This window comes from Strigops habroptila, chromosome Z (assembly GCF_004027225.2).
Source record: "Strigops habroptila isolate Jane chromosome Z, bStrHab1.2.pri, whole genome shotgun sequence".
NCBI lineage: Eukaryota > Metazoa > Chordata > Aves > Psittaciformes > Psittacidae > Strigops > Strigops habroptila.
The window spans coordinates 100,128,995-100,148,006 of NC_044302.2; the positions used below are offsets into that span (position 1 = coordinate 100,128,995).

Here is a 19,012-nt window from a genome sequence, read left to right on the forward strand (position 1 = left end):
TAGGCACTGGACCTGCTCTAAGGTCTCCCCTTCAGGAGCCTTCTCTTCTCCAGGCTGCCCCAGCCCAGCTCTCTCAGCCTGGCTCCAGAGCAGAGCTGCTCCAGCCCTCGCAGCAGCTCCGGGGCCTCTTCTGGCCTCGCTCTGGGGGTGCAGCCCAGCACACAGGGAGGTTCTGGGCTCAAGCACTCACTGAAACCAGGTCATGGGGAGCTTCTCCTCACCCAACACCCCAAGTGCTTCTCCTCAGGCTGCTCCATCCAGTCTCCCCCAGCCTGTGTTTGTGCTGGGGATTGCCCTGACCCAGGGGCAGGACCTTGCACTTGGCCTTGTTGAACTCCATGAGGTTCACACGGTCCCACCTCTCCGACCTGTCCAGGTCCCTCTGGATCCCATCCCTTCTCTCCAGCATGTCAATCACACTGTACAGCTCGGTGCCATTGATGAGCTTGCTGAGGGTGCTTGGTCCCACTGTCCATGTCACTGGCAAAGATGTTGAACAGGATTGGTCCCAGTACTCACCCCTGATGGATGCCACTCATTATCAGTCTTCTCTTGGGCATTGAGCTGTTGACCACAACTCTTTGAGTGCGACCATCCAGCCAATTACTTATCCACAGAGTTGTCCATCCATCAGATCCATGCATCTCCAGTTTAGAGACAAGGATGTCATGCGGGACAGTGTCAAATGCTTTGCACAAGTCCAGGTAGATGATTTGATGATTCTGTGTTTTTAATATCAACCTTCTCTTGCAGGAGGGGTTAAATTTTATGGTTCAGCCAGCAATATGTGGCCAGTGAGGTTATGTGTCAGACAACTTTAAATGCAAAGGAGTCCAAGCAGGACATAGATGTGACATTTTGGGTCAGCAGCTGTAACATTGCTTTAGCAGAGTCCCAGTAGAGTGGATTGCTTTGTCTTCAGCAACGTTGAGCAGGCAAATGCAGGCTCTGGAAGCAAAATCTCTTTCTCTTCTGTGCCAGGATGGTGCTTTTATTACCAGCTCATAGTCTCTTCTCTCACTTCTTTGGTAGGAAATGAAGTTGATTTGCACTGGTTAGGACGATATCCTTTGCTACTTTAGGGAGAAGTCAGGGTGGAGATGGCAATATTGTGTAACAATACAGAAAATTGACTTTTTGGCCTCTCAAGCCACTACAATTTGGAGACCTAGTGAAGGCTAATGGATCTTTTTTGGCAGGTTTCTCTATTATTTTTGTCTGTCACTGCCATACTGGGGAAAAAGCACACTGTTCTCATTAGGGAGAGATTCAAGCCTGAAACACTAGTCTAATTGCCTGGGAGCCCAGGCTGAGAGCGTGGTGTCCATCATTTTAAAAGCAGAAGCAAGAGTCATTGAGAGCGGGTATGCTGATGGGCACTTGGCCTTTAACTTTCAAACCTCACCACTGGCTCAGATCAGTCCCTGCAAGGTCCAATTCTCATTCTGCAGCGCACATACACACTATATCAGATGAAAGAGAGACAGAAAAGCGCTGTATGCTGATTTCAAGATGTTAAACCCAGATGCAACGTCACCAAACCCTTACTTGATGGGGTTAGACTCTCTCCTGAGGTGTCTGAGTGATGCCTCTTGGCAGCTTAACTCAAGTCAGTGGGACTTTAGGACGTCTAAACTCACAATAAGTTTAGTGTTCAGGTTTTTGTGCTTTTTATACCCATTTTTGACAAATATAAGCCGTGACCATCCCAACTTGCTATATACTGAGTGATCAGAAGAGGGCAGTCCTTCCCCGCTGTCCTTGCTCTGCTTTAGGATTGAATTAACAGTCTCAAAGCCACAAACTTGATGTTGCAGATCTGTGCTGATACACTTGCACTGATCGAAATTGAATGGTACAGAATATCTGTGAGGATTACTTTAGTTCTCAGCCCCGTCCTGGGTAATCAACAAAAGGAGACAGGGCAATAAACCATTCGAGCCTCATGATGAGAATTAATTGGTTACTTCTGTGGTTAGAGGAACATTAAAGACACAAGACTAAATTGCCAGCCTCAGTTCAGGCCCCATGTCCTCCTGCCCTTCCATCAGCTAAGCCTCTTGAGAAGTTTCAAGGTTTAAAGGGTGGCTACAAAGAAGACAGAGACTCCCTTTTTACAAGGAATCCCATGGAAAAGACAAGGGGTGATGGGCACAAGTTATTCCTGGGGAGATTCCAAGTGGGCATAAGAGGAAAAATCTCACATTGAGAATAATCAGATTATTCTTATGGGGAGAATAATCTCCCCAGGGAAGTGGTGAGTTCCCCACTTGAACACTGTGAAGACTGCGCTGGGCAGGGTGCTGGGACATCTAGTCTGGGTCGTACTTTGCCTTGAAAGGTTGGACCAGATGACCCTTGTGGTCCCTTCCAACCTGGATTCTATGATTCTATGAACTATAAGAAACGGGACGTCAAGGAAGACGGTTCAGAAGGTCAGAGGTAGCATGCTGTATACGATCTCCGGAATAAAGCTCTGGAATGATCTCTGGAATAAAGTTATGAGGATGATGCAGGAAAAGGTGATGGTGTGTCTGCGCCAGAGCTGAGAGCTGTGAGCACAGCACGTATGAACCTACCTGGGTTTAGCACAGCTAATGCAACTAGCAGCAGTGGAGAAGAGGAAGAGGTTTACACTGCTTTGCAGCAGAAAAGAAAATTTATTAGGAGATTAAGGCACCAAGAAGGCTGTGGCTTCCCCCTGTGAAGGCTGCTGCTTGTGGTACCTTCGCTCTCTGCCCCCAGGGGTAAGGCAGCCTTTCTTTTACAAAGCACTGCTTGCCACAGTGGCCAGATTAGCTCCAGTACAGTTAAATCTGTGCAAACTGCAACCATACCTTCTACTCCTGTGTGGCTGTACTAATGGAGCAAAAATGAGGAAGGAGGAAACGGTCATTGGTCAGGAGAAGTAAAGTAGTGTGACACTGTGTTGAAGATGACCTGAGGAAACTGAAAATTGAAGGAAACAGAGGAAGAGCCAGAAAAGCAGGATAAAGTACCACCCGGTTAGACCATCTTGGGTTGTGTCACCATGTCCCCGGCTGTTCAGGAGCTCAGCAGAGTAGAAGCAACTGATAATCTGAGGTGAAATGGGTCACCAGCCTAAAAATATCAAAAGCAAGGAAAGCAAAACAAATTAAAAAGCAGCAAATGCCAGACTATTGTTAACCACCAGTGACAATTAGAAGAGTTACTAATCAATCAGAACTAGGGAGGGAAGGGACTTGCATCCATGCAGGCCAAAGCTCCCTAACTGGGCAGACTTACAGACACGTATGGATATATGCTTAAGGAACACCATCCCCAATCAGGACAGATTTAACAGTGCTGCAAAATGTCCCCAGGAGCTGCAGCTTTATCACCTACGTTGTTCAATTGTGAGGACAACCCCAGGCATAGCTCTGGATCAGGCCAGCTAGCATTTTCCTAAACAATTGCTGGAGACAGTGTGGGAATTAGCACGCTATGCCCAAAGTGCAGTCTGCACATGAACGTTGATTTAGATGGTAAAACACTTTTATAGCATGGATGTGGGATGTTCCCATGCAAGCTGGTCTCGGAGCCAGAGAATATCCTGGACATATTTGATCGTAAAAATGCTACATGAGTGATTTTAAGCAGAACAACTTTAAAAGATAGAAGAAAGTTATTAGGCAGAAGTAGGATCAAATAATGGAAACAGCATAAAGATAGTTAGCAGTGTTGATGCTCTAAAGATATAAGAAAGACAAGGTTTGTGGGGAGAGTGATATCTTCCAGCAGGATCAGTTTCATGAAAGATAGTATTTTTCTTCACAAGCCTTGCCTTGAGGTAACAATCATCTTTACTGCCTAGTTCCTGCTGTAGTCTCACAATGTAAATGAGAAGAGCCAGTAGAGTCGTCTCTCTGTATAAGGATTAGTCTAACCACGAAGTTAACACTTGGCTCTTTTTAACAGAAATATAGTGGAAAGTGAGGGTGCCAGTTTTTATCTTCCTGAGACATGGCTTGTCTGCACTGTAAAAAAATCTGAGATTGGAGGTAGATAAAAACTAACACGACTGCTTAAATATTTATTTGTTCAGTACCTGTACATATATATATAACTATAAATGTAGTTGTGGGAATGACAGTGTAGGTGTTGAGACAGCGCTGTGGAGGAAAGGAAAAGAGCCCTGTATCTCTAGGACAGAGAAGTTTGGGGTTTGCTTTGGTTTTGGCTTTTTTTAGTTTACAATAAGAATCAGTGACATAAAAAACCAAAAACCCTGAGTCCAGCTCTGGTAACGTTGCTTCAAATAACGTATTTTAAAAATTGGGAATGTTACAGAAAAGAGAGACAAAATCATCTCAAGGATAGGAAACAAAAGTCTTCTGTTTAATTTATCAAACTGGGTTAGAATCAGTAAGCTTTATCACAAGGGAAATGAAACAGGAAGTATCTGACTGTCATTTAGCACAGAGAGACAGAACAGCAGCAAAAGCCCAGGAAAGCTCTGAGCAAACAGAGCATGGTTTTAGGAGAATGGAAGTGGTTTGAGAAAACCACCTTGATGTACACCCTTGAAACTGATGTTTGGGAGATGCATTTTACTTCAGCACCGAAGAGGGATCCCAGTAAAATGCAGTGGCCTGTGGGAAATCTGCTGTTATAATCAAGGAATCTCCTGTTATATCAAATGCTTCTGAATGAATTTGTGCCCTGTAGTAAGTGAGCTGTGACACTGATTGAGGCTGCTCCTGAAGAGCCCAGAGCAACAGCAGAGCCATCACAGTTGGCTTTATGGAGCTGAGGAATGCCAAAGGCTCCCAGTTGTTCTCTTGGCAACGGCAAAGCAACAACATCATGTGTGCCCAAAGGAACTCCTCTGTGTTGAGCACCAAATATGGTGATAAAAGTCCTCAGGGGGAAGAAGAAATGTCGGCTTCTCTGCTTCTGTACCACAGGCCATTGCTGGAATTAGCTAGAAATGTGACGTACACTCAGTGGGTATGGAGTAGCATGAGATGAAGAATGGGCCAGATGTAAGGAACCCCCTTCCCTGTCTTAGGACAAGCCAAGCCTTCATTACCTGGTTGTAGGCTGAGCTTCATCCTGACTCGTGGCTCTGTGGTACAAGACCGGGGTTGTGTTAAGGTATGAAGAGTGGTCCATACTTCCTCTTCACAATGACCCGTAGCTTGGAAAAGGCTTGGAGGCTCGGAGTCTGGATTCAAGAATGAGTGTGACGGATGTCAGAGAGCTGCTGGGTGAAAACACCGGTGCGGAAGTCGTGGGTGTGCTGTCTAGAAACCAAAGTTCTCCCTCCCATTAAAGGCTGCTGCTGCGAGTCCCAGACTTTGCAGCCCTGCCCAATCTGCTCCCTGGGGTGGAGGTTTTTCTCTGCTGGGATTAATTACAGCACAGCTTTCAACGGATTCTTTCACAAAGAAGTGTTCTGCAATACACTGCAACAAGTCATTAACTGTTGCAGTTAACGATGTAGATATATTGGGTAAGATCCCCGATCTGCCTGAAATGACATGGGTTTACAGCAGCACTGATTCAGCCTATTTGGAGATGAACTCTGGCATTTTTAAATGCCTTTGATTTGGGCTATTTTTAACCAGGCATGGTTAAAAAAAGTCATGACCTTGTGTGTTATTTTATCCATCTCCTTTGTTTATAGGTGCAGCACCGCACTATTTGGAGATGTTTCAAAGCCATCAGTCATGCTGATGGGGGGAAAGCAGCACAATGCGTGCTTCATGACAGGCCTCAAAACCACGATTAGGCGAGGAGGTTTTGATTAAGTGGATTTATATAGGTATTGTTAGTTACCATAGCAACTCTGCTTCTTTTAACTGCACAGTTCTCATTCCTACATCTAACAATTTTAATCGTGCTAAGGGCCAGCAGAGAATTAACACCCTCAAAATTTCCAACACTGGAAAACATAGAATCAACGAATCCCAGGCTGGTTTGTGTTGGAGGGAGCTTAAAGCTGATCCAGCTCCAACCCCCTGCCACGGGCAGGGACACCTTCCTCTAGAGCAGGTTGCTTCAAGCCCCTGTGTCCAACCTGGCCTTGAACACTGCCAGGGATGGGGCAGCCACAGCTTCTCTGGGAAAAGTCTGTGCCAGCGCCTCAGCACCCTCACAGGGAAGAGCTTCTGCCTCAGAGCTCATCTCAATCTCCCCTCTGGCAGGTTAAAGCCATTCCCCTTGTGCTGTCCCTACAGGCCCTTGTCCAAAGCCCCTCTCCAGGTTTCCTGGAGCCCCTTTAGGCACTGGAGCTGCTCTAAGGTGTCCCCTTCAGGAGCCTTCTCTTCTCCAGGCTGCCCCAGCCCAGCTCTCTCAGCCTGGCTCCAGAGCAGAGCTGCTCCAGCCCTCGCAGCAGCTCCGGGGCCTCCTCTGGCCTCGCTCCAGCAGCTCCACGTCCCTCTTGTGCTGTTGCCCCAGAGCTGGACCAGGACTGCAGGGGGGGTCTCCCCAGAGCGCAGCTGAGGGGCAGGATCCCCTCCGTGACCTGCTGCTCACGCTCTGGGGGTGCAGCCCAGCACACGGCGGGGTTCGCTCTCAAGCCGGGCCATGGGGAGCTCCGCGCCGGCCCCGCGGGTCTCGCCCGCCAGGAGCCCGCGGCCCCTCCCGCAGCCCCGCCCCTCCGCGCTGATTCGCTGTCGCTCCCGCCCTCATTAACATATCACCCGGGCCTCCCGGCCGCGGTTTCCCTTGTGTCAGGGAGGGAAAGGCAGCTGATTGGCTGAGCGCTGCCGTCGGCAGGTGTGCCGGCTTCCTTCTCATTGGCTGAGCCGTGCTGTCAGTCACGGGGAACGCCCCGCCCTCCGGGGTGTCCCTCGCCGGCGCCTCCTCGCCCGCCCCATTCAGTGGTGGGCTCCGCGGCGGACGGAGCTCCGGCGGGGGGAGCCGCGGTCGCACAATAGACACAGGTCCTGGGCCAGCACCGCTCGGCAGGCAGCAGCCGCAGGAGGAGGAGGTAGATCCTGTTCTGGTAACAATCTTACGGTTGCAATGGCGTACGAAAGGCCTCTCTTTACAACCCGTGTCTCGGGGGCGTTGAGCCTCGACCCTCGCTACCCGTCCTCCTCCCTCGGAAACCTCTCCCGCCAGGCCCAGCAACCTGCGCGCTGCCAGGGCGAGGAGAGGCCGTTCGCTTCGCGCCCCGCCGAGCAGGAGCCGGAGGTGTGCGGTGGGCAGGGCCGGGGCGGCACCGGCGCCGGCAGGGCCCGGGCGTGCGCCAGCCCCGTCCCGCCCTGAGGGGGCACGAGGCCCGGCGGGGCGCAGGCAGCTCCGTGCCCCTCGCTCCGCTCCCCTCTAAGTCATACCAAGCCCCGTCTATGTTCGCTGTGAGGCCCTGGGGCTCGGCCTGCTGTGGGGACCCCCCACCCCGGGGCCCGCTCCGCCCGCCGCGGCCCGCTGCCCTGGGCCCGGCCGGCTCCGGCGGCAGGTGGAAAGCGGCGAAGCCGAAGCGGGTGTTTTGGTACGGGGGAAGCAGGAGGTTGCGTCGGCTGGGCCGTGCAGCGGTGCGTGTTTACCAGCTGTCAGAGCGGTGATGGATGCAGCTGCCGCCCTGCAAGAACAACCCCCATCGCTGGTGGCTGCTGCTCGGGTCGGGGCTGGGGGATGCTCCCCAGACCCCCTCATCCAGGGGGAAGCTGCTTCTCCAGCTATTTAGTGTTGGCCAATGGTCCCCATGCCGGCAGTGAACTTCTACAGCGTGTCCCTAAATACTAGGGAGTAAAAGTTGGGCAGGAGCTGCTGTTGGAGGAGGAAATGCTGTCAGGCTGCTGGTATTTTTAGAGCAGACCTCGGGGTTTGCTTCTTGGCTCTTGGTTGCAAGAAGTGGCAATGGCTGGTTGAAGTGCCACCGCCGCAGGTCCCGCGTCTCTCTTGGTCTCTTTGCGGCACAGCAGCGTTTCGTGGTGCTGGTGTCTGAGCACCTTGGTGTGTTGTGTGGTGGCACATGTCTCCCAATTGATTGAAGAAACCCAAAAACTTAGAGTTTGTTGACAAACAGGTGATTAAAAGGGATGATCATGCAGCCAAGAAAGCTGTTAATTGGGTATCTTTGTGTTCTTAATTCCAAAATGTGAATAGCGAACAGCAAAGAGAAATTGTCTATGTAAGTGCATAGGCACATGGCTAATACTGCTAGGCAGAGTATGAAACCCTGTAAAACAACCCATGTGCGTGTGCAGCCAGTAGTGTCAAACGTGATGTTGGCCCTCTAAGGTCTGTAGAAATTTGGTCTGAGCAAGTATTTTAAGAGAAATTGTGTGTTACAGTCCCAGGACACAACTTTTGATCATCCTGTGTGGTAGCGTTCTGAGTCAGCAGTGTGAGTGCAGGCAAGATCTGAAGCTTTTCCTTCCACAGGCTGGGGAAGAAGCTGTCAAAACGCGTGGTAGTGTGTGTGCCGTGCCTGAGTGAGTACTAATTGAATCCTCGTCTTTACTACTACTGGTGGCAGCACCTTTATTGCAACAGAAGGAGGGCTTCGCTGTTACTTGGGCTGGTAACTCATTGTGTGTGGGTAGTTTTTCAGATTCTTCTGTAATTTAAACAGGATTTTTTTCCTTTACAGCCGTTAACTGTAGCGCACAGCAAGGTTTATAAGTGGTTGGCAGGTTCATACTTAACCTGATGGGCACTGAATTAGCCAGCAGCTCAGTTTCTCTGTGCTCATTGCTGAGCTGTTCTCCAAGGAAGAATTCCCTGTTGTAGTTGTGCAGCAGTTTTTTAGAACATTCTTGTTTCTTTCTCAACTTATGTCCAGAAAAATCTGTATTTTTGAACTGAATAGAGCTCTAATCCAGAGATGTATTGGTTCTCCAGAATAAAGCAACAATGCCTTTCTGTCTGTTTCTGCAATCTTTCAGAGGATTCTGCAGGATAAAGCCTTTCTCCCACACACATAGATGCGCCTACCTTTACAACAGGTAGCCCTCCCAGTTAGACAAATGGGATAAAATCAAGAATGTGAAGTCATCTTCATGTCAGAGAAGGCTGAAAATACTGCTGCTGCAGTTTCCACAGCACAAGATAATGGACTTTCTGGAGGGAGCTTAAGTAAAATGTTTAGGTCAGATCCATTAATGTATAAAAAAAAAATAGCTCTCTGATGTTGTATGGTAAGAGCTTTTATGAACCAAGACTCCAATAACAAACAGTCATAGATAAAGTAATTCAGAGGGCACAGGCTGTTATTACAAAGGTGTTCTCATTAGGTGATTACAAAGGTGTTCTAATGATTCTCATTAGAATTCACCCAAGTGTGCTTTATTTGCTGAATGTTTCAAGCCTCGAGTTGTGAACTTACTCTACTTACATGCTTCACATCTAACATTTCTCCTTGTTGAAATGATTGCCTCAGAATAAGAAGGAAGAAAAGTTTCAATATGTTGAAGATCTGCTTCCAAAAGGACCCACTTACTGCTGCCAAACCTTTCATTAGTAACACCTCCCCATATGATTGTTCATTTCAATCTGCAGATCTCACGGTGTGTTAGAAATGTCCTTTAAGATGACAGCTCAAGGCTTTGCTGAAAGGAAGATGAAATATTATTACCACCATTTTCTGCTAACTTTCCCCCGTGGTGCCTGATGAGCTCAGGGAATCGGAGGAGCCGAGCTGCTGTGCAGAACTGCATGGCCCAGCCTCATCTCTCTGCTCCTTCCTCCTCACGTGTACATGATTCTGCTGTGAAATGGAGTGCCCCCTTCCCCTTGATCCACAAAGCAGGGAAAGCTGCTTTCTTCAAGTAAAAGTCTCACTGGGGAACACATTTATAGTTGGTGCTTGCCTAGTGTAATAATTTTAGACTGCTTTATCATTACTGAAGTGATGAAGCCAGGTAGCGTGTGCCTGGTTTGTGTCATGCTTGGGTAGGCAAGGCTTGTCTGTTTGTTAAAAAGAGAACAGAGTGCAGTGATGCAGCAGACCCGCTGCATAGACTGCTGTGGGTACATGAGAGAAAACATGTGTTTGGCCCTAGAGCAGTGGTGCTTAAAAACCAAAACTGAGTGAGGCCAGGAAGATTGGAAACACTGTGGGGTCTGTATGGTCTTGAACTAACAACTCCAGCATGTATTATCAAGTTCCTGTTGACACACAGGTCTCGGTAACTTTTGTACATGATCAGAACTGTTCATTTACGCAGGATTTCAGGAATACTTGAAACCTATTTATGGTTAGCCATCCTTCAAGCTGAAGGAGGACTGCACAGTCATCAAGCACAAGTTGTTGTCCACTCCTCTGCATTAAGGTATAATCCACGCAACAGGCAGCCTGCACAGTAATTGAAGCAAACCTTACTTTAATTGATGCTGAGCTTCCTGACTCTCTGACCAACATAATTGCGCCTTTTAAAAGTATAATGAACCTTTCCCTTAAAAGTAGCTTTTGCAATTTAACAAATCCATAATTGCAGCAGCAAAACATTTGCTCCTAGATAAGGGCACTTGTGCAGTATTGGTAATTAGTTTGACCTGGCCAGATGCCTCCTGATAAGGCACAGCAGAGAGCTGTCATCTGTTATACTTAAGAATTTAATTCTCTTAAATTGTAGCACAGCATGTACGTAGTAATAAGTCAGAAATTACCAATTGAATTGGGTTAAGTCTAGTGGTACGCTGTGGTCTCATCTAGTCCTTACCGCTGAGAGAGGAAAACAAGTCCTTGTTCTGGTTATGCCAACACATGATTTAGCTCGCTTTTATTCCCCTTTCAATTCCCCTGCTTTCTTCGCAGACATTGCACAACCTCTGTCCTCTGTGGATGTTTTTGCATCATTGCAACCCCCCCCTTCCCCTCATTTGACGTCCTTCCCCTTCTTTATCAGCCTCTGCTGTCAAAATCAACTCTCCTTTTTCTTACGGATAAAGGACCACCATCTCAAGCCTGGCCACTCTTCTACAAAACCATCATAAACCATTTAAAAACAAAGAAGCGTGACCCAACTTTTTCATCTCCTTGAAAGCAGGTATCAGTTTTGGAGTCTGTTCTTCCAGACCTGTCCTTGCAGCTTGCTGCCTGCCCAAAGTGCTTCCCAGAGACAGGGCTGGCAAATACAAGCCACTAGGCATGAGGCTTTGTGTGCCTTCTTCCTTCCCTGTGAGGCCAGGGGAGAAGTGGTGCTGCCCAGGGCAGCTGATTTGTTGTCAGTCAGATCGTGCTGCATCTAATGGATTTTTATTGTCTTATCTTATTTTTATTGTATTTTCTATTGATTTTCATTTTAAGTGGCATCTTTCATGTGAGAAGCTGTATCCCAGGCTTCTAGTGTGAGCTGGTTTTTATAGCTACCTCAGTGCTGCATCTGGCTCAAGCCGTCTGTGAGCCTGGGAGCTCTGTTTTCAAAAGCATTAAGCCGTTGGTGGCATGTATAGATATAGACTTGATTTTTAATCTTAAGGGTTACTGTGCATGTGTTATCGAGGAGGAATTAGGACTTGTGAAGCAGGAGGACATGGGCATAGGGCTGGCTTGTTCTTGCCAGGCTGGTGGCCAGCAGAGCTGGGAGGAGGTGGTGAGTCACGGAGGGCCATGGCCACACTGGCAAAGCACAGAGCTCTTGGCACCTCTACAGAGGAGTGTGGGCCAGGGATATGGGGGAAGATGCTTGTGTTGTGGTTTCAGGGTAAGTCATGTTAAGGTGAGTTTTGGAGGCAGGTTCTTGCTAAAACATGTTTAAAAGTCTACAGCAAAAGGAGTTAGAGGAGATGAGCAAGATAGGAGGTGAAACAGAACTAAGAAACAATTAAAATAGCAAGGGAAGGAGAGCTCAAGAGTGAGTAACCAGTCAGGTTTTATGCTGGATATAAATTAACTGGGATTGTATCTCTTGGATCTAAAGAGAGGAACTGAGTTGAAAATGAAGCCTGATTCTCCCACTTGCTTTATGTATCTGAGATACCTCCACCAAGGGAATAATTGTAGGCATACCTCAGAGGAGAGGAGTGAGTCTCCTCTCGCACAGAGAATAAAGTGACATCTCTAGGATTTGAATCACACCCCTGAAAAGTCTTTTTCTCTCTCTCTCTTGTTGATTAGAGAGTTAATTGATCAAGTTAGGAGACATCTGGGCCACAATCTTGCTTGTTTCTTAAATGCTCATTAGTTGCAATGAAGTAATTTAAATTTAATTAGAGTAAGATAAGGTGGGGTGTTTGGCCTGCTTTTTAATTCCTTCTTAAGGTGTTTGCTCACGATAGACTGAAGTCACCCAAACACCACATGGATGGGATGCGGGCTGAGGTTTGCTGTTACTCTCACCACAGATCGTTTTCAGCCTCACGTGCGTGAGGAGATGGACTCACAAGTGTGTAATGATGGCAAATGAGCAATTGGGATTAAAACCAGTTAGGACTGAATTTGCCATTCTTAAAGGCTGGTTGTTTCGCAGCATGAAATCAATTTTGCTGATCTGTCCCTCGTTTTCAGGTGCCCTGAGTTCTGGCAGATGAGCTGTGTTTAGCCCACCGCTAGCTGGTTTAGGGAGGAATCAATGTTAAAAGCAACGTGTCTCCACAGTAAATTTATGTTCTTTTCCACGAAACAGCTGAACACGTGGGTTTTGAGTGGAAATTTTTTCCAACAGCAAGGCCTAAACAAACAAACAGAGGATGAGAGAAAGGGATCCTCCTGAATGTTAGTGCTGCTTTATCATGGGTAGAAGAGAAACTCGGGTGTAACTACTGACGAAAAATATATGTTTTCATGTTCTTTTACTGCTTGGAAGGATTTTCAGGAAAACCTTCAGATTGTAACTTGTAAGATCAGCCTGCCATCTTAAAAGCTGATTATGTGTAAATTTGATTATAGAGAGGTCTTCTGAAGTATTCAGGCTATATTTAAGATAATGAAGTTTTGTTCCTTAATCTAATTTTGGCTTCCATCTGGAAGAAATTAAAAATCCAAATCATGCATCATTTCAGTCCTTAAAAATGTCTCGTAACCTGCTTTACTGTCCTTGCCAGTGTCTTGGACATGAACAGATAGCTGGGTCAGGGGATGATGGACCATGGGCTGCAGGGGTCCCTCACTCATGCCATGCTGATCTGGACCTCTGCCTTCTGCTCTATAAGCCTGTTGCTTAAGGGATATTTATTTTGTTAGAGAAACATATCCTTTATTGAAAAGGATATATTCCTTCTGAAAATAGCCTTGTATTTTGGGTTTGGAATTTAAAAAATCTAAGCATGGAGTGCAGAGTTCAGTGAATTTCTGACCATTTTAGTTCTACATTTTGTTCTAATCTAGTTTTCATATGTTAACAAACAGAGTTTCTTTCCTTTCTGCTGTCCAGGCCACAAGATCCCATGGTTGGAGAAACTCAGTTCCTGCTGTACTAGCCCAAGTCATTCTGCCCTCCCTGGTATTTGTGCTGGTGCCAGTTTCATGGGTCACCACAGAAGGTTAATATTTGCTAATGGCAATTTGCTCTGGGTTTATGGTGCAGCTATAGGACAATACCTACTGAATGCTGCCTGATTGCAGCCCGCAGCATAATGCTAGCACACATGAGTGTCCCTGTATGTTCTCTCCACTCGCTCATGTGCTCTCGTTGCTGTAAAGCCTCCCTTTTTTTCTTTTTCTCCTTGCTGCTGCAAGGCAATTTTGGGTTGTTATTATCACGGTGTTAAGAGCGAAGAGTCTTATCTAGCATGTTCCTATTCCTTTTACAACAGATGGCCTACAAATACGAACATTAGTTCCGCTGCCTCTGCATCTGAGTGGTTTTCTCTCCCTTTTCCCAGGTGCAGTATAAGAGGAAAGATGTTTTCCCGACTGAGAGCCGCTGCCGCTCCCTGTGCGATGGCACGCCGCAGAGCGCACACGAAAGAGAAGGGCAAGCCACTAATGTTAAACCCACGAACAAACAAGGTTGGTACTGTGTGGTTATCAAATACCTTACCTTCATCCCGTAATCGTCCAGTGGAGCTTGGTCCAGGGTTAAGCCACCTCCTGGAGGTGTACTGGGACACAGCCAAAAAGGGGTACAGAAGACAGAGGAGTCAGTGATCACGTTTAGTACCTGGACACTTACAGTACAAGGACTTGCAATAACACCTTCTGCTTGTGTCAGCCTGCACCTCCCCTTGTTTGCTGTGGTTTACGCAATCAATACTGATACTTCCTTGTGCCAAATGAAGAGTGGCTGATTATTGCTGATTACTGGCTTAGGGTTTGGGGCTGGTTGAATTCGAGTAAAGCTTTAGCAGTTAAAGAGAATTATTTCATAGTTTGCAGAAGTTAATTCTGAATTTAGTCTTGCTTGTGATAGAAAGTGTTACCCTCTTTGTCCTAGTCCTGGCTTTTTCCTGCAAGACTGTGACTTGGGGCTGAGCCATATGAATAAGAAACATCCCTGTGCAGAGGGTTGGACTGAAAGCATCTAAAAATAAACCTTGAATAGAGCTGGGAGGTAGAGACATTATGTTAATTCCCTGCATTGGGAGGAACTTCTCCTAAGAAAGTAGGCTTGGGTTTTTTTCTCCCTTCACAAAAATTTTCCTATTTCCATAACCCCCTTACTTATCTCTCTGTTTTTTTTCATGTAGTAGTAGTAGCCTTCAGGAATCTTCAGGAATGTGCAAACTAAAACTAGTAAGAAATGAGATGAGGGCTTTTGGTAGCTCATCCAAGATGTGTAAAGTGGCCAACAAAGGTGACAAAGCTAGCTGCCCTTGACAGGGTGTTTCCTGAGCGATGGAGCTATGGAAGCTGGCCTTCCATAGTTCTGTCTTGTGTTGTTAATGTCTGACCTTTCTCCCCTTCCCCATTCTCTGATTTTATTCCCCTCCCTCCTCCTTTTATGCTTTATATTTCCCCTTCACTGTAAACTTCTTTCCTTTCCTTTTCTGCCCATGGCCCTGGCTCCTCTTATCCCCTTGTGTTCTTAGCTCCATCCCATGTCCTGTTTGCCTACATGGAAAGAAGCACGTGCTGCTATAAGCTGGCCAGCTGGCAAGAGAGACACGTAACCCCAAGCGTTTCTGAGCAGAAGGGCTAGGCTGGCTCTTTCCCCTCCATGACAAACCTTTTTTGTCGCTCTGCTGTCCTTGCCTCTCTTGTCAGAATTAGATGTTGGCCATTGGGCTCAAAATATCCGTGGAGGATATTAAGCTAGAAACTGCAAGCTGTATCTCTTTGTGTTCTGCCTTTAACTAAAGGGAGAATTGCTCCAGTGTGTCTTTTGGCAAGCGTGACTCCTAAGTGTCCTCAAGAGAAAGGAAGAGGACAAAATGTAGACCTGCAGTCATGTTTCTTTCCGTTTCTTGTGTGGCATGCTTTGATACTGCATGAATGCAGGTTGCCTATAGAGAGCGCGAGCTGTAGAGGTTAGAGACTGGCTGACTGCAAAAGTGAAATTGGAATTGCTGTGTCAGGGAAGGAGAAAAGAGCGGATTGATGTGATTTGTCAAGATCAGATTATCTCAAGTCTTTTCTGAACTATAAACACTTGGACATGCCAGTGGAAATTATTTCATGCCCTGTAAGCTTTTCCAACTGCTGATTATGCAACAGTATTCAGATACAAGAACAATAGGTCATTTCTTACTGTTTTTATAGTGGTGATATCATTTTGATTTTTGTGATTTTTTTCCTAAGCCTGGAATTCTCTGGTGGACTGAAGACAACGCAGTATTTCCTATGGTTTGGGGTTTTTTGAGGAGGAGCAGGGAACATCAGAGAGCTGCTGGCTAATAGCAGCTTACTTTTTTTAACTTTTGAAAGTCTCCAAGAAATGTTACTTGTGAGAGGACAAAAACTTGTCATATTTGTGCAGGCTCTGCCGTGTCAGTCTGACTTTAAGGCTGACACCTGTTTGAAAGGATCTGTTAGGTAGTTAAGTGATCCTGCTTGAGATAGGATGCAGTATCTATATAGAAATCTGTTTTGGAAATTCAGCAGAGAAATAAATGATTGACTAAATATGCAAAGTACTTTACCCCTTGTGCTTTTCTTGCCCCCAGTGCCTCATGTGCAGATATATGTATCGTACATATACAGGCACAGATAAAGGGCTTTATCTCTTGCTGGCAGCTTGTTGAGATCATCATTTTTAGCTATTGATGTTTAGCTGTTACAGTCCCCATCAACTCTGCAGAATATTTGGTCTCCTTTTAATATATGTGGGCCCTTAAATAAGAACTGCAAGATGGCAGCATCAGTAACAGAAAACCACCCTTCCCCTTGTGCAGATTAATCTGCTCTTGGTCTTTGCCATAGGAGTGTCTTTTTTTCTCTCACCATTTGTGGTTTTTATTCTTTTCTTTCCCATCCTTACCTGTCTTTTGCCTGTGCATACTACACCTGCATGAGCTGGTTTGGTGTTTTATGTTTGAAGGCCAACTTTCAAGTGTTTATTGCCAGAGCGGCTCGGAAAAGGTCATGAGCTATATCAGTAATGCCCTTGCTGCTGCAGCCAAATGATTGCAGAACCTACTGTAACTGCATTGCTGGCATGCACATGTATTTGTGGTGGATCTTTCATGATGTTTGATTTCAGCTCTGTGACAGGGATTCAAGTTACAGTTAATTGGCTTCAGGACCTTTTATTCTGCTGGAGATCGCTGCTGTCACAAGGCAGCATTTTAAGCCTGTTGAGTGCTTAGAACACTGCTAGGACAATCTCATTTGTTTAGTACTGGCAATTAAATTGTTACTTATATCGTGGTAACGCTTCAGATTCTCACTCAAGGGTCAGGATTGATTCTTCCAGGACAGAACATGATGCGTGAGTACATGATCCCTGACCTTGGCGGTGTCCATGCTGCCATGTAGAGTGGCATCAGTATGCCTTTATCTTCACTGGAAATACGTGAGCTGTAATACCGTCTGTATGTTTGTGCTTGCAACAAATTTGTGGCTCTTAATAATTTGTGACCCTTTCTGTGTTTTAGTTGGTGACTTTTCTACTTTGTGGCATCAGTTCCTCTTATTTTCTAAGCGTGGGACTGTATTTTGTACAGTTGACCCCTTTTCTGTTACTCTGTTTCTCAATATTGTGTGGTTATTTCATTCTTTAATATCTTTCTCCTGTACTGACGATGCCTCTCACACTTTTAGCTGCAGCAAACATCTTTAGGACATTGTATTAAGTACGCATGCATGCACACGTATTGTATGTATGTATGTATATGCCTGGGCACATGTGCATGAGGTTACATGATAAGTTTTTGAGAAGAAACCGTGTCACAAGTGGCAGTTTAACCCCAGACCGATTCCTGAGGAACTGTCTCAGTGTTTGTCTTCCATAAGGGTGCTCATCTTCTCATATGTTGTGTTTAGCTAGACTACTAATCACAGTTTCATCTGTATTCATTCCCCACCTTTTCAGCCCAATTTATTTTCCTATATGCCTTATTGAATACATCCAAAAACTCTGATAGATTGCTTTTGTTTAAAGAATCAGTTTCCTTAAGAAAGATATATGTGACCTCACTGACTTTGGGTAAATATTCAAACCGTGTGTTTCCAATTTGGAATAAAAAAACAAAATAAAGAAACTCAACCCAAAGTGAAAGCTAGTTGGACAAAATAAGTAAGGTACGACAAGAGAATGCGCAGAAATATAGTATGAATTTGAAGATCTAAAAGCAGATGGGCCTTTCCACTGCCCTTTCTCACCATGCTGTTTTTTGACACATTTGATTTCTTTTACTTTAATACTTTTCAGACTGTGTCGGTTGGGTTGAGCAGCCAGGGTGTGGAATACACAATGCCCGTCTGCCTTCCTGGGGAACGCAAGATAGGCAGGATGTGGAGATGTCCTTCAGATGATAAATGTCATGTCGCTAGGAAATGCAGTGCTGGAAATAAGACCCGTTTCTGATCGGTTGCAAAGAAAGATTCTAGAAGGCAGGAAATGGATAGAAACTGCTTTTACCAGCTTCCTTGAGATCTGCATGCTGTTAAAGGGAATTAAATGTGGAAAGATGGACCTGTTTAATCTCTAACCAGCTTTTATCATCTGTCGGAAAGGTGCTATAGGTGCCAAAGGTGGTAGGTTGTATTGCACCTCTTTTTTACTTAGATCAGCTGTTCTGCTCGTGGCTCGTGAGCTGGTGGGTGGGGGAAGGAAGGAAGGAAACTGTCTTTGCTTTTAGTTTTTTTGTTTTGGGGTTTTTTTGGTTGTAGGATTAATGCCATTAAAGGAGAACAAAAGCAACGGCGTCTGCTCAGTTAGAAAAACAGCAGCTTAATGAAATGTCTCTGAGGTGCTCAGGGATGCCATATGATGAACCATTTCAGTCGTCATGCACATGATTTGCAATGTACAGCTTTACCATAAGTGTTGGTGCTTGGAAACAAACCCTGGGGAGGCTGGATGACTTTCTTCCCAGTGTGAAGGCTTTCTGTCTCTGATTTTTCCCCATTTTCTGCAGGGGGAATGCTTTTAGTTGAAGCCACGTCATTAGTAAATGAGAGCTACTGCGGGTAGCAGCCAAAGTGATTTACATTTGGTTCCACACATACAGAGGCAGTACAAGAAATGGTGGCATCTTTGCCTGCGGTGAGACTAAGGTTTTTAAAGGCTGAATAACCTGGGGAATGTCTGGGTCATTGCATGGTTCAGCAGGGAGTTAGATTGCTGTGCTCTATTAGCTGCTCCCTCCAGTATATATGTTACGATGTTTCTGGAAGAATAAAGATACAAAATTGAGTTTAAAAGATGAAGAAGGAGAAATCAAAGGAGATTTCCATGCTCTCACTGTTCTCATAAACACAGAGAAACTTTGAATCTGTGGCTGAGATAGCAAATACACCTTTGATTTATATGCATGAACTTCATTAATTTGCAGTGGAGGACACGTTGTGCAATCGTGAACTTTGATTTATCAAAAAGAAGCAGAGTTAAGAGAAGCAGCCCACAGTCCAGTGTAAAACCTGCTTTATTTTAAAAATGCTTAAAAATGCTACTTCAAAGGCCACGATATACTGCTGAATATATTATAACAATGATTAGAAGTTACATGAAAACCATTTGATTATATCTCCCCTGTGAAGTAGGCTAACTCATTT

The 19,012-nt window shown here is 45.8% G+C and overlaps 1 protein-coding gene across 4 annotated transcripts in view; it reads left to right on the forward strand.

Moving 5' to 3' along the window:
* Positions 1-6,838: 6,838 nt before the first annotated feature.
* The window catches only part of ME2 (malic enzyme 2), a 32,349-nt gene continuing 20,175 nt past the window's right edge, over positions 6,839-19,012 (forward strand). For 2 of the 4 annotated variants that reach the window (XM_030512563.1, XM_030512566.1), the window contains exons 1-2: positions 6,839-6,958; positions 13,741-13,867. In XM_030512563.1, the coding sequence (XP_030368423.1) occupies positions 13,760-13,867 (108 nt within the window). In that variant the 5' untranslated portion in view covers positions 6,839-6,958; positions 13,741-13,759. Of the gene's footprint in view, positions 6,974-7,474; positions 7,481-13,740; positions 13,868-19,012 lie in introns of all 4 variants that reach the window. The other 2 variants (XM_030512564.1, XM_030512565.1) reach the window with 2 other exon arrangements.